The 26,052-nt window shown below is 41.4% G+C and overlaps 1 protein-coding gene across 6 annotated transcripts in view; it reads right to left on the reverse strand.

Moving 5' to 3' along the window:
• Nucleotides 1-26,052, reverse strand: part of slc12a5a (solute carrier family 12 member 5a) — a 135,646-nt gene that overhangs the window by 82,008 nt on the left and 27,586 nt on the right. For 2 of the 6 annotated variants that reach the window (XM_077528397.1, XM_077528395.1), the window contains exon 1: nt 10,054-10,419. The exons of the other annotated variants lie outside the window; for them this stretch is intronic. In XM_077528397.1, the coding sequence (XP_077384523.1) occupies nt 10,054-10,108 (55 nt within the window). In that variant the 5' untranslated portion in view covers nt 10,109-10,419. Of the gene's footprint in view, nt 1-10,053; nt 10,420-26,052 lie in introns of those variants that run through there. 6 annotated transcript variants of the gene reach the window in all.

Genomic DNA, 26,052 nt, shown 5'->3' on the forward strand with positions numbered 1-26,052 from the left:
ACAGTATAATCAACACATGTAAAGTAAGGTTAACGATTGTTGCTTTGATGCTTAAATTACCCCAAAAAAAAAAAACACTGACACGAGGGACTACCCTATAGCGGAGAAGCCACCAATTATTCCTTACCCTCGCTTTAAAATTAGCAAGCCCAGAGGCCGCGGAGATGTTTGCATAACATTTTGCCTCGACGCCATCTGTGGACTGTTTGTAGGTTGGGAGAGGAGCAGCTACTTAGCAGAAGTAAGAACAGACGCCTCGGATTTCCGCGCCACCTGAGCATTAAAGCGCTAACGCTAACGTATAGCCTCCTGCCCTAAAAGCCTAAATATGAATCCGATGGCCTCATTCAGTCAGAGACGGTTTGGCCACCAAAGACCCATTAAGCCTGTCAGGCCCTCCCGGCTCGTAACATCCCGAACACGGGATGATTATTATTCCCCGTTGTTTCCTTGCTTTGGAAGCCAGCGTGACAGCTGCCATAGAGGAAAAACAACAAACCCTCCAGGCTTTAGCGTTTTCACTCACTTCTTTTTCCCTTTCATTCCCTCTCTGTCGGTCGGCGCGGGAAGCTGGGAGCGCTCGCTAATTCACTATGCCCCCCCCCACCCCCCCCACCCGCCTCTCGTGACCAATGCTTCACCATCACAAAGATACTTGCAAATAAATGAGTCACTCCGGCCTGTAAAGAAAGCGCACTCGATAAAACAGTGCATGCGGCTTGAGTGGTCCGTTTTTCTTGCAACGTCACAGAAAAAAAAATGTGAGCCGGGAGAACGCGTTACAAAACCACCAGCAAAAGGCTCGGCGAGACGGTGCCAATAGTTGGCAACCGTTGTTAAAAAGGAGATGACACACTAAATGACCATCAAGTGCCCTCGGTCTGGAGCTCGACGCGAGATCTTGCAGTGGGGAGGACAATGAGAATTTTGCCACTTGTCTTGTCAATGATCTCAGTCCTCACGAAAACAGTTTGTAACACAATGTGCCATAATAAGCATAAATCCATATGATATATTGTTTTTTTGTTGTTGTTGTTTTTTTGGCCTCCAGAGAATATATGGTTAAAAAAAAAAAAATTGAAAAAATAAAAATAAAAAATAAAAAAAATAAAAATAATTAAAAATAAAAAGGAAATGTGTCATTTGATGGATCATGAATTATGGGATGGTGTCTATTTCCAGAAGCTTTTAGATCCCTAAGCAGCCTTCTAAAGATGCATTATTGAATGGTAAAGGCCCGAATAATACATGCATTAGTGGGGATTGGAAGAGTGAGGTAGCACATCGTTTTTGTGTCAAAGAAAGCATTAGTAGAAGTAGAAGAAGAAGAAGAAGAAGAAGAAGAAGAAGAAGAAGAAGAAGAAGAAGAAGAAGAAGAAGAAGAAGAAGAAGAAGAAGAAGAAGAAGAAGAAGAGAAAAAAAAACTTCATGTCAACCTGGATGGAACCGGTTCAATTTAATGCAAAGAAGCTTCGGTCCATAGCAACAACAGGTGTCCGATCAGGTCCGCTTTGTTTGTCCAGCGTGTTCATGGCAAAGGTCACTTGAGGCCACCGCCAGACCCCTCCTCAAACCTCAAAGTAAATATTTGACTCTTGAGCTGCCAAATAGGCCGTGAGGCCAAACAGCAAGTAACTGACACGTTCAGTCTTTTGTTGAAAACAAAAACGCAATGCAAAAATTATTTTCAGATTTGGAAGAGCAGCATGTGGCTTGTTAAGGTTATTTTGGACATCCTGTTTCAGGTAACTAAGCAAATGTATGTTGTTGTTTTTAACATGATGCTGCTCAGTGTTTAGCACAAGATCTTTTATGCTACACTCGGGCATTTGCTTTGTGCGATTTCTTGCGAAATATAAAAAAAACAATACTACAACAACTTTGATGTAAATTTATCAGATCATGATCCGATAAAGTCTTGGTGAAGCAGCATGTGGCTCACAGTCAATGTTGTTTTGAACGCCTTTTATCACTCGGTAATCTGTCGACTATTTTTAGGTTTGTGATCACAAGGCAGCTCCGGTTTTAGTATCTTGTGGGATCTTGCGTACCACTGCCTTGTAAGGAATATGGCAGAAAATGGCAGACTTCAGCCATGGGTTCTTGAGACTTTTCATGCATTCACTTATCATGGCTGTCCAATTTCCTGCTGATCGGTCACACTGGGTACCAAGTTGTCATTTTTTTTAAAAATCTTTCCAAGAAGATCTATTGAGTAAATTTTGGGATCTAGGGTGCATAAAATACGCATTTTATTTTATTCTAACTGGTACAATTGATTGCTAAGTGTTTGAGCATGGTGTAATCAACATGAAAACCTGCCTAAAACTCATTACATTACTGTCATGACAATGCCAAATACATTGGAAGTGGGTTAACGTCGTCTGTGGCCCTCAACTTCCAACAGAGATGGCTGCCTGACAAACGCTTCCTTTCCAATTACCAAGAGCGGGACAGGAAATGCTATTCATGCAGGCATATCTGGCCCAGACACTAGCTTGGCGGGGACTTAAGCTGACATGAGAAGGTGGGAGGGAGGTAGAGAGAGAGAGAGAAAAAAAAAAAAGAGGTAGCGAGCACGAGGTGTCTGAGCGGTCAGCATCGCCAAAGGCGACCCTCCACTCAAGGGAACAAGCGCGTGAAATTCAAACCGAGTGGCATAAGTATTTGATGGGGAGATTACACATTTCATCTATACGTCCACTTAGCCTGCTCCTGTTTAAGTGAAAGGCGACCGATCGCCCGCCGCCGCTCTGGTGCGTCTTAAGTGGCGTTTGATTGCGCCGACATCGCGAGCTATGAAAATATGGCACGTCTGATTACTTGAATAAAAGTGCTCAAAGGAGAGTCAATATGGTACAGCGGACGCTCCAAAAGTTGAGTTTAAAGGCATCAGCAGCAAAGTGTAATATATTTCATAATTAATAGTTTGGTATAAGTTTTTATATAAATCGCCAAACAGGTGCTAACTTTTTCCAACATTCTAGGGGTGCTACTGAGTGAGTTATTATTGAGTTCCCTGGCATACTGGGAACCATAAAAAGGCCATGAGTAGTGAGAATAAGAATTTTGATAAGTCTTATTCCAAGAAAGGTACTTTGGTCCTGAAAATGCCTCAATGGTGGCTCTTAATGTGCACTCGTCCAGTTTGTGAGTCACGGCGACTACAAACACACTCTCGCACACAAGCTGCAGGCATGTGACTGCGAGTGTGGTGCACCGAATGACCACTCAAGATGAAAGTGTGGGGGGGGGGACGTATGTTTCATGGAGCCGCCGGTTACCTTGGCAATTAAAGATGGAGCGGAGATGGCAGCCCAAAACACGACTTCTCCAATACGGATGATTTATCCACGCAGCAAATGTTGAAGGTGGCAACGTGGACTAGTGGACAACAACATCTGCCTCACAGTTGTGACGTTCTGGGTTCTAATACTCTGGCCTTCTCCCACAACTCAAAAACGTGCATTTTAGATTCATTGGAGATTCTAAATTGTTCCGGTCAGTTGTCGTTGTTTATCAATAGGTGCCCTGCTGGCAACCAGTTCCGGGGTGTGCCCTCAAGCAAAAAATCATCCGGCATCTACCCTGACTCACGGCTAACCTCACCTCACATCTATACGCTGCAGCCGTAACCATGGAGATTTTGTTCTTTTTCCCAACTTGATGAAATGAAACGTTGAGAAGCGTGCACGAAGAAGCACTTGGCGCGCATGACTCCGCCGCGCCGTCGTTACATCAGCGCCGAAAGGTAGCCGGCGCGGCCCGAGTGAGAGCAAATCAATGCGAGGCTTTTCATTACGCTTCCATCTCCTCACTCGGTAACGCCAAACACGGCTGAAAATTGAGAGACCCGTCAAGGACTTGGGAGGCCGTCTCGCTAGCATTGTAAGCTATACTGGAACCAAATGGGAAAAATCCTCCATACATATATTTTTGCATAAGTACGGTACTTTTGGCAAGATTGCTTTAATACTAAACGAACAAGAATTGTAAAACAGACTTTCTGCCTACATATCTGTATTCTTATGACCCCCAAAAAAGTAATTGGATATCCATTTATTTATTTATTTTGTAATTAATGGGCCAATTAATCAGTTATCGGAATTGTATTCTGCCAAATATCTGCATCGGCCTCAAATAATGCATTTTGCTTGGGCCTGAGCACAAAAATGTGCGTTGACTACCCAAATGCAAGGAAACCACAAACTGCTTGAGTCACAAGTGATCCCTGCTTCTACATCCATCACAATGTAATAACACCACTGAGTCCATTGCAATAGAGCAGCTTAAATGGTGCAGTTTCACACCGCATCGGCGTTGCAGTGACAACCTCAGAGGCCGTTTTCATTTACCGTGAGAGGAGAGCCTTTTTTTTTTTTTTTTTTTTTTACCCATTTTTTTTTTACCGGCCGCCCGCCGCTCTCTCTTGATGATGAAATAAATGAGAGAGAAGATGAAGGTCCCTGTGTTGGGCTTGTTTGGGCATGATTCATCTCTCTGCCTCATTTCCACCAACCCCCTCTCTTCCCTCCCATAAAGCGCTCAACCATCCTTCCTTCCGGTGGCAGTTCTTTACCTCAGGAAACCTTGGCGCTTCCCGATTTTTGGGGGCGGAAAAGGGATTTGCTGCACGATGTGGCGGGATTTTGACCGCGGTGGTCTTCAACGAAACCTCAATGCACTAAAAACATGTCCGCTTTCACTACGTACGAAGGAAAGAATGCCCCAAAAGTGGTACAAATTAGAGTTTAAACGTTTTCTGGAAAAAAAAAAAAAAAAAAGTCTGTGGATATTCGATCATATAACTTTAAAGTCTTTTCTCAAAACATAAAAATTAATTCTTAGACTCTTGTAAGTTATTTTTTACTTAAAATTGTTTATTTTTACATTATACATTAACTACTCATTTAAGTTGCTAATATAGGAGTGCAACATTTTTATTTTGTTAAAAAACAATTTTTGGGATTAGATTAAATTGATATAAATTGATTGTTTTTTTTTTTACATTTTAATATGTATTTGTAAATCTTTCTTGTTAAAATATTTTTTCTTTGTAAGATTTTTTTATTAATTAATTTTCATATTAATTCACTTGTTTTGGAGTTAAATATTTTATTTTGTTTCATAAAAATGTTGATAGCAGGATTAAATAGTTTACATTTTTTCTTTGTAAAATTTTATTTCACTTGAAAAATATTTGTTCTTTGTAAAAAACAAAAAAAAAACAGCATTTTTTTTTTTTTTTTACTGTTTTTTTTAATTGTATTTTTTATGACCCAATTTTGAATTTTGCGGCTGGAATGGAAGACAACCCATATTTCGAGTTTGTCAGTTAGTTTAGTTTAACTAAATAAATAAGTACATTAAAATGATTGACAATACTATATTTAGCAAAAAGTATTGTTTCGTTTACTGTCTGTTGGTTTGTTTGGTAGACAGTCAAAAAGAGCACGACAATATGCAAATAGGATAGAACAGATGACTTTTTCGGTATTGTCTATTTTTTAAAAATATTTCCATTTCTGATCACCGCAATCGTTCTGGTCACAATAACCAATGGTGAAATGTTAATCTGCAAAGTACATTCGAGGTGTCTCCATCTCCCCCGGCTGTTTTACACCCGAGCATGTAATGAATGCCATCAATCAGCACCACGGACAGCAGCACGCGTACACACGAGCAGAGTGAGGCGAGAACATTCAGCACCGTGGACAGCGACAGAAAACACGGCAGCTCTTGTTCAACAGAGGTTCAAAGATCCGCCATCACCACAAGTGCCAATCTGCCAAAAGTACGACTGAACACACGTTCCTCAAGGTCATTTATTTGCTTGGCGGTTCCCTGTAGCATGCTACAAACGGGATGGATGGGGACATTCAGACAACATTTGCTGAGTTCAAAGCTGGGAAAAAGTTTGAATCTTTTGAATTTGAATGAGAAAAAAAAATACAAAGAAACTCCATCCATCCATCGATTTTCTGAACCGCTTGTTCCTCACAAGGGTTGCGGGGGGTGCTGGAGCCTATCTCAGCTGGCTATGGGCAGCAGGCGGGGTATACCCTGAACTGGTTGCCAGCCAATCGCAGGGCACACAGAGACGGACAACCATCCACATGCACAAGCAAACCTAGGGAAAATTTGGAGTGCCCAATCAACATGTCTTTGGAATGTGGGACGAAACCGGAGTACCCGGAGAAGACCCACGCAGGCACGGGGAGAACATGCAAACTCCACCCAGGAAGGCCGGAGCCTGGACTCGAACCCGAGTCTTCAGTACTGGGAGGCAGACGTGCTAACCAGTCCTCCACCGTGCCGCCCACAAAGAAATTCAAATTTGTTTATTCTGACAACAATCTGTCAGTCAGTCAGTCAGTCAGTCAGTCAGTCAGTCCTAACTGGTTTTCTGGGTCCCCAAGTCCCCTCCGCCACCCCCCGCCTATAAAACAAAACTGCACCTTTATTGTGGGCACTCTAAGGCACACCTGTGCACTTCATCATGGTGTCTAATCAGCATCTTGATATGGCACACCTGTGAAGTGGGATGGATTATCTGGGCAAAGGAGAAGTGCTCACTATCACAGATTTAGACTGGTTTGTGTCATTATTTGAGAGAAATGGTGGAAGAAGTTTTAGATCTTTGAGTTCGTCATTTAAAAAATGGGAGCAAAAACAAAAGTGTTGGGTTTATATTTTTGTTGAGTATAAATAAGGGTGGCCTTAAAAAAAACAAAAAACAAAAAAAAACACAGGAATAAGTGACTTTTTCAGTGAATAGCTGTGGGAATGTTTTACGCCCAAAACTGAAAAGGTTAATTTGTGAATGGAAGTTCACTGTTGAGATGAACTTGTCAATGTTGAGATTAATTTAATGTAAACGCTGATTAGGCTGGCTTCAAAAGAGGCACCAATACAAATTTGAGCCAGGAAATTAAACCGGGGGCCTGTATTACCTGTGGATACGAGGCTCGCTTATAGCTGGGGGAGCTGTAATTCAAAATGAACCGCACACGCGCGTGTGCACGTGAGAGCAAATGAGGATGCGAAAAGATAGCGAGGCACGGCGAAGGCGGGGTTGGTTGCGTGCGAGGCGTCCTCTCTGCATAGGTTATCTACCTTGCATTAGCCTGCAGCAGATCAAGACACGCCGCTGACTAGCGGAAAGCTCATAGCCATTCAAATGGGTCCCGCTGAATAACCAGGCCACGCCGTACGCCACCCGAACCGGCGAGCAACAGCAACGCCGTCACCTCAGCACCACCCCAAGCGAGAAAAAAAAAAAAAAAAAGATGCCCGCATTAAGTTAAATATTCATGCTCTCGCTGCTGGTCTATTTTTATCATTAAGTCCTCACAAGTAGAGGCATCGGACGGGGCTCTCATCCACAAACCTGTCTCTCCACTGGATCCCTGGGAGCCCAAATTCAGAATGTGATTTTTGACAGCTGGGGTCAAGGGGATTAGTGGATACGGTGGGTTTGTGAGTGTGTGTGTCTGTACCGCCTGTCCACATGAGTGCCATATGCTGTGGGACCATTCACACTAGCTGGGGTGGGCAATCAAGTATTTCCTATCAGGGACCATTTTCAATAGGAAGATAGAAGGGCAGAAAATGCTGTACGGCGTAATCATGTATGTGTGGCAGGTATATCCCTTTAAGGGGCCTGGTGAGAGGTGATGTGATGACGGCGAATCTGCGTGTGAGTGCCTGAGTGTGAGCTGTGGCGAACAGCAGATCCTGCGTGAAGGTGCTCACTGTGTTTTGGACAAACAAACTGCGATATAGCAGCGGAACTAATTTATTTTTGACAACATCATCAACCTTTTTTCATCTGATTATTATCTTGAAAGTCAGTCACTCACTAGGCCACGCCCCTTTAAAGCACACATTCAACCCTTGGATACTACAGTTAGTATGGTCATTAAACATTATAAAACCAGTTGATCTCTTTATATTATCTCTTGTTGTGACCTAGTATGTTTTATACAAGATTTTTCGTTATTAAAAATGTAAGAATTTGGCCTTGCAATTCATTATAATGGGGAGAATTTGAAATATGGGTAAAGAAGGCGGCACGGTGACTTAGTGGTTAGCATGTCTGCCTCCCAGTACAGAGGACGCAAGATCGAGTCCAGGCTCCGGCCTTCCTGGGTGGAGTTTGCATGTTCTCCCCGTGCCTGTGTGGGTCTTCTCCGGGTACTCCGGTCTCCTCCCACATTCCAAAGACATGCATGGCAGGTTAATTGGGTGCTCCGAATTGTCCCTATAGGTGTGCTTGTGCGTGTGGATGGCAACTGGCTGGCAACCAGTTCAGGGTGTACCCTGCCTACTGCCCCGAAGCCAGCTGGGATAGGCTCCAGCACCCACGTGACCCTTGTGAGGAGCCAGCAGTTAAGAAAATGGATGGTAAAGAAATTAAAAACAGTTTTGCCAATTTTTTTTCAATTTAATGGTCATTGTGCTGCTCCTTCTGGTATGCACAACTTGGCCACCTGGGAGCAGTATAATATAGACGGTCATAACAGCTCAGTAAGCTGCAGCAATATTAGTCGTTCTTCACAAATGATAACGCATTTATGCCTCTGAGTACTGGTAGAGTAACTGTCATGTTGTGCCACGGTTAGTGCTCAAATATCCGTTGCTTTAAGGCAGTGGTTCTTAACTTGGGTTTGAGCGAACCCCAGAGGTTCGGCGGAGGTCAAGACACACACCCAAGGTGTATGATTTGGCCATTATTGAATGCAGGTGCTTGGCATATCTACAGGGAATTTGGTGCGCTCAGTAGTCAAACTTGTGCCTGCTGTGATGGTTCGTCATGTGGAAAAAAAAAAAAAAAGAAGAAGTGGTCGGACGAATATGTCCAATATGAATTCACATGTATGGTGTTCCACAGGGTTTAATGCTGGGTCCTCTGCTGTTCTCATTCTATCTGCTGCCACTGGCTTACATCTTAAGAAATCAGCGGTTCTATAAATATAGATTTGAGATGAGTGATGAGAATTAGCATCCTAACTGCATCATTTGCAATATCAATTCTTGTCCAGCATAACTAGTTAGCTAGCAAAGCTAAAGGAATACTTCCTTAAAACTCATTCACTCCCAGCCATTTTCACAGAAGCAATCTCGTTCGCTCCCGGCTGTTTTATTGGATTTTGACTGATTTTGCAAGGCCCACAGAATATTGTGTTCTATTGCTATAAAAGCATGGAACCCATCAAAAGAAAGATTAAAGTCTCTTCTTTCCTCAGGAAAAAAAAGTATGTTTCTATCTGTTTCCGTTTTGCAGCAATTAGCATTAGAAGAGAGCCAAGTTTCATCAGTTTTCACAAATCTATTTAAAATTTGAAGTAATTTAGCTTTTTTTCTACATGGCCCTGGTTGATCTCCTTTGCTCTGCTGCCACCTGCTGGCCGTTTGTGTAATAACTACCATTTCTGCAACCGTTCTTTGCAGTTGGGAGTTGCTGCATCAAAGCCTTCTGTATGCCCTTGCGTAAAAACACAAACAAAAAAACTTATAAATACGTCTTTGGGACACTTAGAACATTAAAAAAAAAAACGCATTTACACGTTATTGGGAGCAAATGAGTTAAGCAGGCTATTCGTACCCCAAGACACCACTTGTACATACATTTTCACGGTATTTGTGCTGTGGGTGTTAAATAAAATTGCAATACCGGACCACATGAAATCCCCGTGAGGGGCCACATAGGGGCCCGCGTGCCACAGTTTCCCCACCGCAGAGTCGGGCAAAACCGCTGCATGACCGTGGTGGGAAATGATTTGTGTATGCAATGCCCTCACACTCGCGCCTGGCTTCATATACACGCCACGAACGCATTACTATTCCTGTCACAGCATCCTTGCAGTAAGAGGAAGGAAGCGAGCGGGCCGCACACACGCATACAATTTTTTATTTTTTTTTCCCCCGACCACTTCTAAGCCAGCATGCTGTGTGCAACATCCACCTAAACTTGTCATGTCATAATATAATCCCCCTCGCATGGACAGATTGGAGCATGTGTGTGCATGTGTGACACATCCCATCACTCACCCTGGTTTTGCGCTCCCCCGTCCCCCTCCTCCGTGTCAGTCAGGTTGTTAAGCATCCCGACGAGGATTCGGCTCGTCTTCTCCTGGTGCTCTTCTTCTTCTTCTTCTTCTTGTGGTCAGTGATGGAGGGGCCGTGGGGCAGCTCTCCTGCCGCAGAAATGGCCAGGCAAGGCGGCGTGGAAAAATGCCAAGCCGTTTTTTTTTTTTCTCTCTCTCTCTCCCCCTCTGCGCTCCTCTTCGCTGGATGCTCGAAGAGAGGCGGCAGAACGGCGAGAAGGATTTTTTTTTTTCCCCCCTTCCCTCTCTCTCTCTCTCGTTAGGTCCTCCTCTTGACGTCTCTTCTGTGGCTGCCTTGTAAAGCGTGACTCTCTCACTCGCTCACTCTGTTGCTCGGTCCGATCGCTGTTGCTCTCTCTCTCTCGACAGTGGAGGGAGGAAGAGGGAGAGGAATCTGCAGGAGTTTGGCGGAAAAAAAAAAAAAAGCTGCACTGTGGCGTTGTGGGCTCAACTCACCTGATCGCACTTCGAGGGAATTCATCATGGGGGGAAAAAAACTTGGACGACATGTAGATGATCACGCCACACTTGTTGCTAGGCAGATTTCAGAGGGCTCAAGTGGAACTGCCCAAAAAATGGCAGATGGTCTTTGAAAAACAAAATTGGGGCTTTTAACGGAATGCAAGTAAATCACAAAAGAAAATTAAAAATAGCTGCGCACACAAAGATACACCAAAACAGTCAAATCACGTATATATCGCCGTAATTTGTCTAAAATTTTTTAAATAAATTACACATTAAATATAGGTGTGCTTGTGAGTGTGGATGGTTGTTCGTCTCTGTGTGCCCTGCGATTGGCTGGCAACCAGTTCAGGGTGTACCCCGCCTACTGCCCATAGCCAGCTGGGATAGGCTCCAGCACCCTCCCGCGACCCTTGTGAGGAGCAAGCGGTTCAGAAAATGGATGGATGGATATAAAATCAATTGAAGTCAATAAATACTGAAATAAAACATGCAAATAAAAACATTTAAATAAAAACATCTTGATATATTAGAACATTAAAGGAGAAGTTAACCCCCCCCCACAAAAAAAATTTATAAATATTGAAAATAATATGTTCTATGCAGCCCTACTAGTCTAAATATGGTGGTATTCTGGTTAATATTGCGTTAGTGGAATATGAATGAGTTTTTATCCATCTCAAGGGGCAGCCATTTTGCCACTTGCTGTCAACTGAAGATGACATTAATGTTGCTCAGGTCTCAGGTAACAACCAATCACAGATTTAAAAAACCAAAAAACAAAAACAAAAAAACACATTACACAAATGTAATATTAATCACAATGTCATATTTAGGCTACTGAGGCCACATATTACATTACTGTCAAGAAATGTTTAATGTTAACTTCCCCTTTAAAATTCAATACTAAACATCTTTTCATTAAAATTAGTACAATTGCTGCAGCTTAGTGAAGTTATACTGTATATCTGCATGTCTGAATTTGACAACACTGTTTACAGTACAATATTATAAAGTGCTGTTTTTGTTTGGGGGTGGTGAGTGAAATGGATTACTGGCATTTCCATTCATTTCATTGGGGAAACACTTTTAGGAGGGGTGTCAATTACTTGCTTTTTCACAAATCAAATACTAACCGGGCTCTGTACCAATCCCCTGCGAATAGCCAACGTTTACTTTATAAACATACACTAATCGTGCTGCAGAATTGCTGCTCTGTATTCACCATAAAATACAAATGGGTGTGGCACTCTGCACTCAGATGTGACCACACATTCCAACACTGATTACTTTGACCCCCCCAACTTCGCCTCATCAGTGCTGTCGGTCGCCGCCGTGATTGGGATCAATGGCGTGAGAGGGACGTGCCGCGGTTAATGTCACGTGTAAAGCGGAGAGCCCGCGTCGTTCCGACTGAGAGGAGATCAATTAGAGGGCCTAGTTTGGGTTCTTGAAGATTAACTTGGCACTAAATGGAGATATTCTGTGTATGTTTGTGCACAATTCCTTTTGAGCACCGCGAGTTCACTGAGCGCATTCATTTCAAAGTTGTTTACGGCTTTACGCCCAAAATGGCTTTTTGTTCCGCCCACAAAGAGGCAACACCTTGACACCTGGCAACATCTCTCTCTAGCTAGCTCTACCTCTCTCTACACCTCTACACCTCTCTCTCTCTCTCTCTCTCTCTCTCTCGTCACACCACCGTCAACATTCTGTTTGCATTAAATTTGCACTTTGCTTGATTAATTGATTTTTCCATTGACTGAAGCAGGTAACCAGTCTGCCGACTTATTGATCTATTGCAGGGCTGGTAAGTGTGGCCATTCTTAAATGCGGCGCATTAAGAGTACCGCAATAGTGATATCCATGATCATATTGTCAGGGGAGGGGGAGGGGGGGGGGGGGGGGGGGTGCTGGCAAAAGATGTATTTGGTTGTTTAATTTCACACTTGAAGGGTGTAGCACTAGTTGTAAATAAATGTAAATAAATTACATTTAAGACATTAAAATTTCAAAAAAAATTTTTTTCTATCTTTAGAAATTTATTTTCTATTATACTGAGCGGCCAATGCCGACTATGGTGTGAGTTGCCATGACGACCAGAGGTGTAGCTTGGAGATTCCAAAAAGGCGACCAGCTACTATTTGCAGAACGGCAGTTTAGAGTGTGAAAATGAAAGCAAACATATTTTCCATCGTGAGGGCAGCACTTCATCACGCAACCTCTGAATTGGATAATTTCACTCTAGATTGTTGGGCAAATACTCTCGAGACCCAGAGCCATTTTTATACGAGACATTAAATAGTCACATTTTCCATAACATGTCCCCTCTAGGACCCAAACAGCCTGAGAAACAATTAACCAATAATCCATATTTATTACTCCTTTTTATTGCGCAAGTCGGAAGTCCCGCCTCCTCCGTGGCATATACCCCGTAAGATTCTGCTACGTACATTAACAGCACCGAACATTTCCAAAGCTCATTTGACATTCAGTGCTGGACTTTTCTCGCATTCTCCGGCAGCCTGTTATGTTTAATGAATGCGTCCTCATTCATTTTGTGCCAGCGCAATTCCGCACACATACTGCTGACTCATTGGGGCGTCAGAAGGCTTTCTTATTTTCTTAAGAAGCAACTTAATGCCGTCTTGTCTCCTAACAAGCGTCTGTTATTGGATTAGTCCTTACAGCACAAAACAAGAGCAGCACCCAAAAAACACAAGTGTTTCCGTTACACTTTGGGAGGTGCATCAATTAAACGTAAATGAACTGCTTACTGTATACTGTTGTAGGTTGAGGGGTCGATACTATCTAGGGAAGGGGTAAGACCACCGAGGTGACATCATCATGAGACAGACAATTATTCACTTTCATGGAAGATAATTTTGAATTTTCGTTGAGCCGAACGTGGTTGCTTTTGGACTGAGGGGATGTAAAATGACCCACAGGAAGGCCCAAGCCAGGTATCAAACCCAGAAACTTCCTGTTGTGCACCGTCAGGTTGAACCACTTTAGTTAGCACTGTGACATTTTTTCGTTATGAGATTTTGCAGATCAAATTGACATTGTTCATATGGTGACTACATTATTATTATTATTTTTTATTTTTTTTTAAATATATTTTTCTAGATTTTGAAATACAATACAATATATGACTAAAAAGTTGTATGTTTTCTAAATGAAAGACAAAATAATTCCATCATATATATTATCGAAAAAGTATACTTTAAAGAGAAAAAAAAGATAATTTCACTGGAATAGTTTTTAAATAAATGTATGATGTATTTCATTGAAGTATTATTTTTTTTAAATAATAGTTCACATTTTCATCTTTTTATTTTGCTTAATGTAATGTCATGGTATATTTTTAACTACTACTACTACTATTACTAGTAGTATTAATGTTGTTATTAATATTATTGTTGTCATATATCATCTTTGCTATGACTTGAAAAATTGACAAAAAAAGAAAAAAAAAACATCTGACAGTATAAACCACTCAGTTTTACAATAATAAACATGTTGGGGTACATTTGGTATCTTAATTGACAAAGACTGCAAAAACTGCTGCAAGCCACCTTATGTAGCGCCACGTACTTTAGGTGAGAGAATTCTTGAACGCAACCTTCAGCGGAATCGGTACAAACAACTGCGGCTTCAAGGTTGTTGGGTTTGATTGGGCTGTGAAAAACGATACAAAGGAAGCGAGAGCTCAAATAGTGTCATTTTGGCCGACTTGATTTGTGCGCTTCATTGTGTGCATGACGAGCCGCAAATCATGTGCAAAAGCACTTGCTATATTTTTTTTTTTAAAGGTACATTTACTTGGCTAAATTTACCCAACTTTCAAGAGTACTTTTCAAGCATCCTGAACTTTTAAAGCGGGCTCTGACCCTCAGTGGGGACTGCCATTATTGTGTGCCAATGTCGTACGGAACCCAGCTGAGGCAATATCGACCCGTTCCCACAGGAGACTCAAACACTCTATATTTCTTTGCAACCACTTCCTTCGCTGTGCTTCCTTCGCCAACATGACCTTCGTCTACAAAAAGAAAGTGCACGATAAAAAGGGGCCCAGAGAAGAAAGAAAGAGATAGAGCGAGGAGGCCCCACAGAAAGAGGAAAGGGGAGCCATATGGAACATAATTCAGGGTTACCTCATACACACACTACTGAAACGCTCTTAGACACTGCTGAAATGCTTTCACACATGCAAGACTGTTTGTTTTTTTTCCACACTCATGTAGATGAAATGCTCTCGTGCATTGCTAGCTATTGAAATGTGCATTCAGTAGATCATATGAGCGGTTTTCAGTAAATGTGAGAGGATTTTAATACTCCATGTAAGAAAGTGTTTTAGTAGTATGTGAGAGCATTTCAGTAGTATGTGTGAGAGCATTTCTTTAGTCTGTGTGACAGTGTTCTAGCTGCATGTGATTGTTTAGTGTATATGAGCTCAAGTAATGTTACTGAAAATCTCTCATAAGCACTACTGAAAAACTGTCACGTTCACTACTGAAATGATCTCACACAAAAACTGAAATTCTTTTGAGCCCTTCAGTAGTGTGAGAGCATTTCAGAAGTGTGTGAGAGCATGTCACGCATGAGCACGAGAAACACTTTCATAGATCACTGTAATATCTCACACGTAACTGAAGCTCTCAACTGTGAGTGGTTTGTTTAGCTGTGTATATGAAAGCTGTTTCATTAGTGTGTGAGAGAGGTAAGCCTGCATTACGTCACGGACGACGCTTCACACTCAGGCGTGAGTCCTCGGATCAACTTCGTCATGCGCCGACTCGATTTTTAGCGTGCTGCATTTGAGATGAGGCGCAGCAAACGACGGCGGACTGCAGACTAAATACTCAAACGTGCAATAAAGATGCCGCAGCATTGAATCATGCACAGCAACATCAGCGGACACTGAATAAGTCATGACACACATTCTTTGCGAGCTTTAAAACAACTTTTGGGTGTAAGGGAAATCATTTAAAATCTTCCATTTTGCTGACTAAAATATGAGAAAACTGTCAACAGATTGTGCCAGTTTCTGGGTTACTGGTTTCTCTCAGTACAATGAACGCTGTTTTATCGCATTTATTTTTTATTTATTTATTTAGAATTGCGCTTTCAGGGTTGTACCATGTTGTACCGGCACGTGCAGGCCAGCATTGAGGTCTACTGGAAGCGATGCAGACCTGTTAAATATAGAAGAGATCCAAACTATATTTGAATTCATACCATTTGCCAGTGTCCGGATCCCATGGCAACGTTCACTTCTGTAAGTTAACTCATTCACTGCCACTGACGGAAAAAGTCGTCAAATGATGCATTTTTTTTTTTTGCTGGTCTGGCAATGAATGTGTTAATATGGGTTGACCTATCGTGGTTGTGAGGCAGCCCTTCATTCACATCGTTATTTATATTGTGTTTAAATCTGAATATTGATTTGAATCTGAAGAATATTTTGTCCTCTTTACATAATCAAAGGCTCAAGCTCAAATCACCAGGTTATTTTGAGACCAGGTTTGCGAATTCCCCCAATAAACTCACAATATGAAACCAATTTCTTCATGTGAACTCGCTGTGCTCAGGTGAACAATGCTAATCGGTGACACCAACTTCAAAAACGAAGCTGTGGGATGTAAAAATAGCAACCGGCAACATTGTGAGACTATATGTCAGACATTGAGACAACGTTAGATGAGGTGTGGTGTGGTGTCTTATCGACACCTGACAGTGCCGCACCTTGCGCTTCGCATTCACAGTAAAGGAATGTGAAACAGCAGCGAGACACGTTTTGTAGCCTAGCAACAGAAAGAGCCTGACAGAAGGGTGAGGCGGTAGCACCCCTAAAACATATCAGGAACAGTGACGAACACGATGTGGACGTTCAAAATGGTTAGAAAACGAATACATTCGAATTTGGGGACAATGGTGGAGACTTGTTTGGGGAAAATGGATGGGAAACAAGAAACAAGGATGTGGATAAATCTGGAGACACGCTTGAGATACTGGGAATGTAGCTCAAAGACCTGACTCGAGACATCGTTGTGGACTTGGTTGCAGACATGTTGAGGACCTGCTAGGTCCAAAGACGGGGATACATTAAAGGTGAAGGTTGTGAGATTGCTGAGGATACAGTTCGGAGAACGGGATTGGGACTTAGTTAGAGACATGGTTGAGGAGCTGGTGGATGCTTCGTGACAAGGCAGGAGACAAGGATATGTGTGGAGACATAAAGTAGGTAAGTCCTGGAGTTATAGTTGGGAGATGGAAATTGGGACCTGGTGGGAGACATAACCGAAGAACTGGCTTGAAGACTGCCTAAGGAACTGGTTGGGGGACTGCTTGGTGACAAGGCAGAAATGAACGGAGTTATGCTGTATGTGGAGACCTGGCTGAGACATTGCCTGGGATCTAGTTGGGGGAAAAATGTTTGGGGACATGGCTGTTTTGGTGACAGAGCTAGCAACAAGGATGGGGTCTGTTTGGAAACATGGCTGAGGTATTGCTGGGGATACAGATGGAAGACATGTGACGACTTCACACTATCAAAATGGCTGGGAAAATATTTGGTCATGTGCCTGGAGATGAAGATTGAGATAGAAGGACATGATCAGGACACTCTGTAGATGTGGTTGGACTGTCTGTTCAAACAACAGCCAGTTTCACCGGCAGCCCTACGTGACAAAAGCCTCACCTCGCCGGGTCGTGTTTGGACCCTGGCCAAATCATTATGGTCAGTCTGAGCATCTCCCAGTGTTGACAGGGACACCGAGTACTTTACAGCAGTCAGGAAACAACAGGGCAGACGTCAACATCAAGCCAGGCTGCTGCTACTTTTTTTTTTTTTTTTACTTGTGAAGGTGCATGAAATCTGTTACCAAATGATTCATTTGATTAAAACCAGGGCAGAGGGGAATTTCTTCTACATTTAAACACATTTACGCCAGTTACTCCATTAGACACCGTGAGGAGTAGAAGACATTTTATACCCCACAAGGTTGCAATCTCCACTAATGTACCACATCGGGCTGGTTATCGGGCTCCGAGGTAACCGTTCATTCCGTGTGTTTTATGCCATTCGGTGGCTGATCGCATCCGCTAGTGCGCCTGCTTCTGCCAAAATGACAAATAACTTTACAGCGTTGGCGTTAATTGGCCTCATCGAATCAACCAGCTGTTGTTGTGTCCTTCATCAAAAAAAAAAAAAAATCAAATCACACTTCAGTCCCTTGTGTTGGACACGTGGCCAACAGCACCGACTGTCATTAGGACATGACGGGACATGAGGGTAAAAAGTGAGGCAAAATAAAAAAATTAAAAAAAATGCCCATTCCTCTCCTTTGAGTTTCATTTTGTGTGGCTCTTAGCTGCACGACTGCATGACCATATTAGCAATGGGACCATTCCTTTAACCAATCAGATTTCAAATCACGTCCAAGCCACAATAACATCAGCATTTTTCCGTCCTATGGATTAAAACCTGTTGCAGCCAACTTAGAATATCGAAACACGTCTAATAAACCTCATCATGCATCTAACAAGGCTTCAGAAGATGAGCGGTAAAATCTTGTTACGTCTGCAGCAATTGTGAAGCCATCAAAGACATTTTGTTTGCTTCGGAGTTCAGACTAGCCTCGGAGCATTCGACTTCTTTTCTGACTGGCTCCATGCAAAATATGCCGTTGTCAGCAATAACCTCCTTCGTGATGAGCTCGCTAATACACATTTCACGACGGGAATGTTTAAGCAGAAAAGATATCAAAGGTCCCGTGTGACATCGTTCTGGTCTTAAATGGCTCCATTTAAGCTTGATGTCAAAAGTAAGATGCCAACAAGATAAAGATTTAAAAAAAAAAAAAAAAAAAGTTGACATTTAACAAAAGGCCGTGCATCGGTCGTCCAAGCATTTATAATGGTGGATAATCTTTGAAATCACAAAATGCCTGACAATGGAACAAATGACATTGTTAGAATGCTGATAAGGAAGCAACATAGTTACATAACAGTCAAGGACAAATCTTGTGACGAGTTGCAAGATTTGTTGATATGTTCAAAAGCTGGGAAGTCTCTGGGAGTTAAATTCACCAAATAAATTGAAATGTGTCAAACAGAAATTAACAACAACATAAAAGTCAAAGAAGAAGCAGTAAACTGGTTGGCTACTGTTTTATCATCATAAAGCTAAAAGATTGTCCTGGCTATTATAATACTTAGATTAATAATTAGAAGACTATTCCGCATAAAAATTTATTTTGCACGAAGCCAATTAGACAACCAAATGATGTGACCTGATTTTTTAAGAAAATCAATAAGCATAAACTTGACGTTTTTGTTTTTTTTACTCCGCTGACTTTTTGCCCAACTCTAAGCAACCATTAAAATTAAAAACAAATGCTAAAAAAATATGCATGGCATATGTGACAGTTGTGTTTATTTATTTATTATTATTATTATTATTAATTCAATCTCTGGTGAAATAACCTTATTTATTGATTGAATTTTTATTTTTCACATTATTATTATTATTATTATTATTATTATTAGTTCAATCTCTGGTGTATTAACCTTATTTATTGATTGATTGAATTATTTTCTATTTTATTATCTGTTCTCATTGCTGCTGGACATGTAAATTTCTCAGAGGGAGCCATCCCAAAGGGATCAATAAAATCAAGTCTAAGTCTAAGTCTAAGTCTATCAAAATGCACACAATGAGTCATACTAAAATCATCACTAATCCTTTGAGTTTAGCAACCGTGCTGCACTGAAATCAATCAGACAACCAAAAAGATATATTTGTGAATTTGCAGAAAAAGAAAAAAAAAATCATCATTTGTCCTTTGATATTTTGTGATTCCAGCACTGTTTGAAGGCATTGCGGGCTGTGTGCGTTCGACTGACATGTAACCACATTAAAAAGGTGAAACTGACAGAAGTATTGAGCTGTGGCGGCAGGCGGTCGGCAGTGAGATGCTGGATAAAGACGTAGCGAAAGGAAAAACAGCAACCCGATGCGTCTTGTTCAGGAGTGAAGCGGTGAGAGAGAGAAAAAAAAAAACAAAAAAAAACGCCAACACATAAGCGGATGAGAGGAACTCGAAGGGGAGCCCAGTTTTTCCTGTGGAGAAGGTGTTTGTAATGTGCCATCGATCCATTTCTGCATTCAATCACTTTTAATTATTATGATATTAATTCCATTTTGTGTCAAGGAGGAGGAGGAGGGAGGCCAATAGCGGGCGGCGTGAGGAGGATGTGACCCACTTTCCTCTCCCCCAAAGAGAAGCGACACAGGGAGACGAATGAAGCCCACGTCGACCCGAATCAGAAGAGAAAGTAAAAATCAAAAGGCTCCGAAGAGGGGTTGGAGATGTTGTCAGGAGCATCAAGGTGCTGCCGGCAGCTCCTTCCTGGCCTCGGGGTCTGCTCATGTAATCTGCAACGAAGCAGATTTTTTTGTATTTTTTTTTTTCCCCCACACGTCACAGAGGAGACACTTGAGTGAGATGGAACGTCCAACGCAAGGCAATGTTTTTGCTTGAGGCTTCACAGACAAATCAGCGAGTTGCTGCATACCAGCAAAAACTACAGTACAGTCTCTATTAGGGATGTCACAATAAGGGCGATATCGTGATATCGTGATATTAAAACTGCCACAATATCGTCGTCGTCATGTTCGCAATATTTAAATGTAACACCTGTTAAAAAAAAAAAAAGTCAGGTTGATTTCCATTTGTGCAGTTCTAGCACCCTCTAGTGGCTAATTTATTAGTGCAATTTAATTTCCATTAGGGATGTTTTAGCCTTCTGTGTTTAAAATCTATGCTAATTGTCAGATAAAGGGGAAGATAATTAGCAAGTAAGAGCCTCACTGTTGTTATTAGAGATTGTAGGTGGTTTATATGCATTGCTGTTATGTACAAAAGCACAATGTTGTGCTTTTTTTTAGTATGAGCTCTTTTTTTACAATATTGTGATCTTTTTTAAATATCGCCAACGCCCCCACAATATCGTGATAATTATCGTATCGTGACCTTCATATCGTGATCATATCGTATCGTGATGTTTCGCTATTGTTACATCCCTAGTCTCTATTGTGTTGCGTTTTCACCATACACACAAGATTTAAGTTTTTAATCATAACGGAACTGATGAGAAAATATGAGCTAGCTAGTGATGGAAAATAAGCGCAAAGAGCTGAATTTGTGAGTAGCGAACCGCAAATCGTTTCGCACGCCGACGACAACTCGAGAATCTGGTTGGCTCAACAGCTTCACTCGGCCATAATGGACAAAATTGTCTGACGGATTCTGTTTGCTGAGAGCTGTCAGGCAATTTGGTAATAACGTGCTAAGCGTGACCGGTATCAACGCCAATGAACACGGAATGTAAGGCAATGATTGTCATGTTGCGTAATAATACTCTGCCTGCCCGCAGTGCAAAAAGCGCCGTTGCAGCTTTTCAGGTGTGTGTGGGCTTTAAGATTTATTTAGACTTCTCTCGTGGCTGCTGCCAGTTTTACACACACACATATAAACACACACACAAATAATAATAATGCGTACACCACTTTGATCAAAAAGCTTTTGGCCCCGCGGATACTGCGTACTCTGATACCCATATTTAGTACAACACTTCTGCTGGAAAAGTTATGGACCTGAAGCATGATGGAGGCAGTAGAGCACACCGATTTTCTTCATCATTACATCATTCTTGTGCAACTGTGCCAGTCAAAGTTTCATGTATGTGAGTCAGTTACAGTATATGACCCATGTACCAATTACCGTAATTTCCGGTCAATAAGCCGCACCTGATTATAAGCCGCACGTGAGATATTCACAAAGAAAGACGGTACACAGAAAGAGTTTTCAAAGGTTTAAAAATAGACCTTAGCTTTTCTTTCCAAACAGTGCCTGTGATGTGGAAGTAACACGGCAGCAATACGGTACTAACTAACAGGGCTGGTTAAAAATAACATGCCGGTAAAAGTCACTGAGATTGAGACTTCTTGTATTTTCCATGATGAGGTTCTGTTCATGCTAATGTTATGTATGCACAAAGCGCCAAGTTACATTAAACTTGCGTCTTCCTCGACGCATATATTCCACCTGTCTCACTCTTACCTTTTATGCTCGAGCGCCCGTGGCGGCCGTTAGAAAAAATGCATAAATTAGCCGCATCATTGTATAAGCCGCAGGCTTGAAAGCGTGTGACAAAAGTTACGGTATGTCCTAAGCACACAATAAGTTAAAGAATGAACATCATTTTTTCTTTTTCTTTCTTTTAAACTCTTATTAGGCCAATCATGCCCTGTGATTGGCTGGCAACCGGTCCAGGGTGTCCCCCGCCTACTGCTGTGATAGGCTCCAGCACCTACCGTGACCCTTGTGAGAAGGGGTGTGAATTGCCTAGTACCTGACGATTCAATTTGTATCACGATTCATAGGTCACGATTCGATTCGATACCGATTAATCCCGATACGAATTCATATGTTGATTGTTGCGATTTTTTTTAAATTCAAAATTAGAAAATACTAATCAATAAACTTGTACAGTGCAAGATTTGTATGAAAATATCTGAAACTTCAGTCTTATACAGGTTTTAATCTATTTCATATTTGAACAGCATTAAAATAAAATATTAAGGCTTATAGTTCCATTAATGTAACATTATTTCATGCTTAAGGTGTGCGAACCCTAAGACGTTTTGGTGAAAATTTTTCTATCAAAAATGGATGTTTAAAAATTGATTCGGCCGCCTGTCAGGAATAAGTGGTCAAGAAAATGGATGGCTGGATTAGGCCAATCATACAAAGGCATGACACAAGTTTAACATTTATAACTACAGGCCCAAACCATTTCCCGAGCAAATCAATGAGGATAAATTACCGTTAACACGCTCCAAATGCTAGGCCGTTAGTTCTCAAGTGAGCACCAGAGTTCGTTTTTTTTTTCTTCCCGAAACCACGACATCATGGATGAACTCTCATTCGGAGTTCATCAAAGTACGAGCCCTGGAAGTTACCCAAAATGGCGGCTTCAAACCAAAATGGCAGGCTTCCTGTCGGGCTCAGAAAATGGTAACAATTTATAAGAGTAGGATAAAAACATCAGATGATGTTTTTATACATTTTGTTGTAATTTTCCAGGGGGCACGATTGAGTTTTGTGGCCAAAAATGGTGAATTTTCAGAAATGCTGTAACCAACCTGAAAACCAGAGAGCTGTCAATGACTGGAAAAACAAGCAGGTTTTAGTCCACTTTCTCGAGGGCACTACTGAGTGAGTTTTGTGATGTACATTTTAAACAGGATAGACACGCTCGTGGAATTTGGTGAGCATTCTGGCATGGCTGAGGAAGAATTAAATGGAATCAAAGCATTATTGCATTGCGACTCTGCTCTCCTGCTAAAATTGGACCAAAATAAGTCCGCAGTGATTCACAGATAAAAATATGAAATCCTCCGTTCTTTCATTAATATGTGGTATAAAAATAAACGGCGTCTAACGCACTACAATGTGGTTTGGGGGGCAGTAAAATGAAATTGTGGCTGTAAATTGCTTTTATTGGCGTGCAAAATGAAAAGAGGAGCTTAAACTTGAGGGCGTGCGCAGGCTTCAGATTCGTACAATCACATCCCAAACGCCGTATCGGCGTATAAGCTTATCCGAGCGCGGGGGCAGCCAGGTGCGACGTGTGTTTGTAACGCACTAGTTCGCAGCGAGGGCCACGGGACGCGAGGACCTGATCTAGTGAGCCTTAAAAAGGCCGCCGTTCAAGCGCTCTGCAAACTTGTCAAGCGCATACTAACAGGGCACACTTTTTTTTTTCCCAGAGTGAAAGCAAAAGCGCTACAATTTGGAGTTGAACCAACATTTTTGGGGAAAAAACAAAGATCCTTCCCTCTGAGTGGCCGCCGTGTTAAGCCTGCGATGGTCTTAAAGATTAAAAGAAAAAAAATCTGGCTTGTATCGTAGAGTTCTAATGAATGAGTACACAAAGAGTTCTATTGATGCAATCGAGGAGGGTCGGAAGTTGGATTTAACCGAGTTGGTTTTTCACACTTTCAACCTGAAAACGTTCGAGGTGAAAGTAAACAACCAAAATGGCGGAAAGTGATAAATTGTTTATTTTGGTCCAAAAACTCATTTTGACCTGCATCAAATTCGCCTTATCTCGCAATTTTGCTTCATTTACTGTTTTTATTGTATTTCAAAAGCATTTCATACAGCTTAGTAATTCACCGTATAATTTCATGCATCGATAGCGGCAAGTCATGTCGAATATTTATGAATGAAGAACGTTATCTAGTTTTATACTCGAGTAAATTGTGTTTTACCATTCAGAGTGACGTCACATTGTCACTTTGTCGGTGAAGTCGGGGTCCTTTTTTTCCCCCCCGACTTCGCAAGTGGGATTTCAAAGTTCAAGGGGGCGTTCCCGTGCACACTTCCTGGTTTGAACTCGGAAAGGTCCGACTTCCGCCCATCCTCAAATGCAGCATAATGAACTTATTGGGGCAAACACACGCAAGATGGCAGCTATAGGCTTCCTATATTGCTAATATATCTATGGCTTCCACTGCTAGCTACTGTATCAAGTAGCATACAGGCTAACCCATACAGCATTCAGGGTGTTTGCGAGGACTATTTATAACACAAAGTGTGCAATAACTGACCAAGATTCTCCCTTTGGGCACATTGCAATGTGAGATTCTACAGAAAGCCACCTGAAATAAAAAAAAACAAAAAAAACTTGTGCATCTAAATACATTTTCAAATAATTGAATGTCGGGTTTTGTAAAACATTTTGGGCTTCTCCATTTACTATTTAGGTCATATTTTCCACGTCATATGTCATGTTAAATTACAAATCCAACTGTCATTTGTTTGTGGGCGTCTGCACGATGAAAGTTGACTGAATTATAGTCTAAAAAATACCGTGCTGGACACAGTAAATAAAACGTGCTTTACCAATGGTAATGGCATTTAAGCCAACACATTGCAAATAATATCTGTGACCCTTTTCAATTAAGACGATCATGACGAGGCATCCATGCGTTTTTTTTTTTTTTCCCATCCGCGGTCTCAGACTTGTTTCCTATCTGCACTTTGGCGCGCTCGGGAGCTGCAAGAAAGGTCACCTCATCACTCCTGCCGCATGAAGTGATCCCATGTCCACTTTACGCCCTGCTGATTCCTGCTCGCTATTTCTGTCGCGCCGCGGTGCACCTGTAGGCCAAGCGACGCCACGTTGACATTTCCAACCAAAACACCAAAAAAGAAGGGGGACGCTCATTTGTGTTTTTTTTACACTTATGCTCTTGGTAATATCAGATTTGAAACAACCTGCATGCTGCAGACTGGAGTTCGGTTTCGATCACATGGGCCTGATTCGATTCGATTCACAATCCACTTTGGTTGATTTTTCAATTCTTGGATTTCATGCAGAGGCCAATTTTTCCTATATTTATATTTATTAGGGATGGGCGAGTACCGATACCAGTAATCAAGTACTCGAGTACTCGTCAAGTACTCGAGTACTTATGACGCAGACGAGTACAAGCGAGCGATGGCAGAGGGGGAAGACGTTAAGTGAGTCCTCCTTGCCTGTAACTGGCGCTAGCTTGCAGCAGTTTTTCACCAAAACTTCACCGGTTTGGAAATACTTCAAAATTGTGAATCTTAAGTTAAAAGAGCATTTTTGTGTTTTATTTTGAGCGTTAAGACTATTGAAGAGTGACTGTGCTGTTTTTTTTTTTTTTGTCAAAACTAAAGGAAATATATTTGTTTAAAAATATATTTTAGTGATTTTTTTTTATTTGTCAAAATGTATTACTGGTATCGGCAGTTGGTATCGGTATCGGTGAGTACTGAGGGTCTGAGTATCGGTATCGTTCTGAAAAAAAGTGGTATTGAACATCCCTAATATCTATATTATATATATTTATATTTTAGATAATATTCAATTGTCATTTATTTAAATAATTGCAAATATGAATGAACAAAATCTAAGTTGACTCAAAGTGCAATAAGTCCGGTAAATGTAAATTTTCTGTGAACACAAATTTTCAAAAACACTCCTTTCTACTCCTGTAATGCTAATTTAACTCTTCGTGAGTTAGAAATGTCTCCCAGTGTTTAATAGTTAACTAAATTAAAAGTGTCAAATTAACTCTGAAACGTGTGGAACTATATAAACTTTGAGAAAGTGTTAAACTCTTCGGAAATCAATTCAGTATTGGGATTTTTTTTTGCTGTGTACAAAAAAAGAAACAAAAGAAAAAAAAAAGGCCTTTCAGTAAAATTCTATTTCCACATTAATCTACGGGGAAAAAACCCATATTAAAAGAATCGATTTATGGTTTCATGATCAATATTGGGCTAAGAAAAGGAAAACTGATTTTGTTGTAAACCCAGCCCTACTCAAGGAGCCAGCACGTCATACACGACTACGCCACTGAAACCGAAACCTT

Source organism: Festucalex cinctus, chromosome 8, assembly GCF_051991245.1.
Source record: "Festucalex cinctus isolate MCC-2025b chromosome 8, RoL_Fcin_1.0, whole genome shotgun sequence".
Classification (NCBI taxonomy): Eukaryota; Metazoa; Chordata; class Actinopteri; order Syngnathiformes; family Syngnathidae; genus Festucalex; species Festucalex cinctus.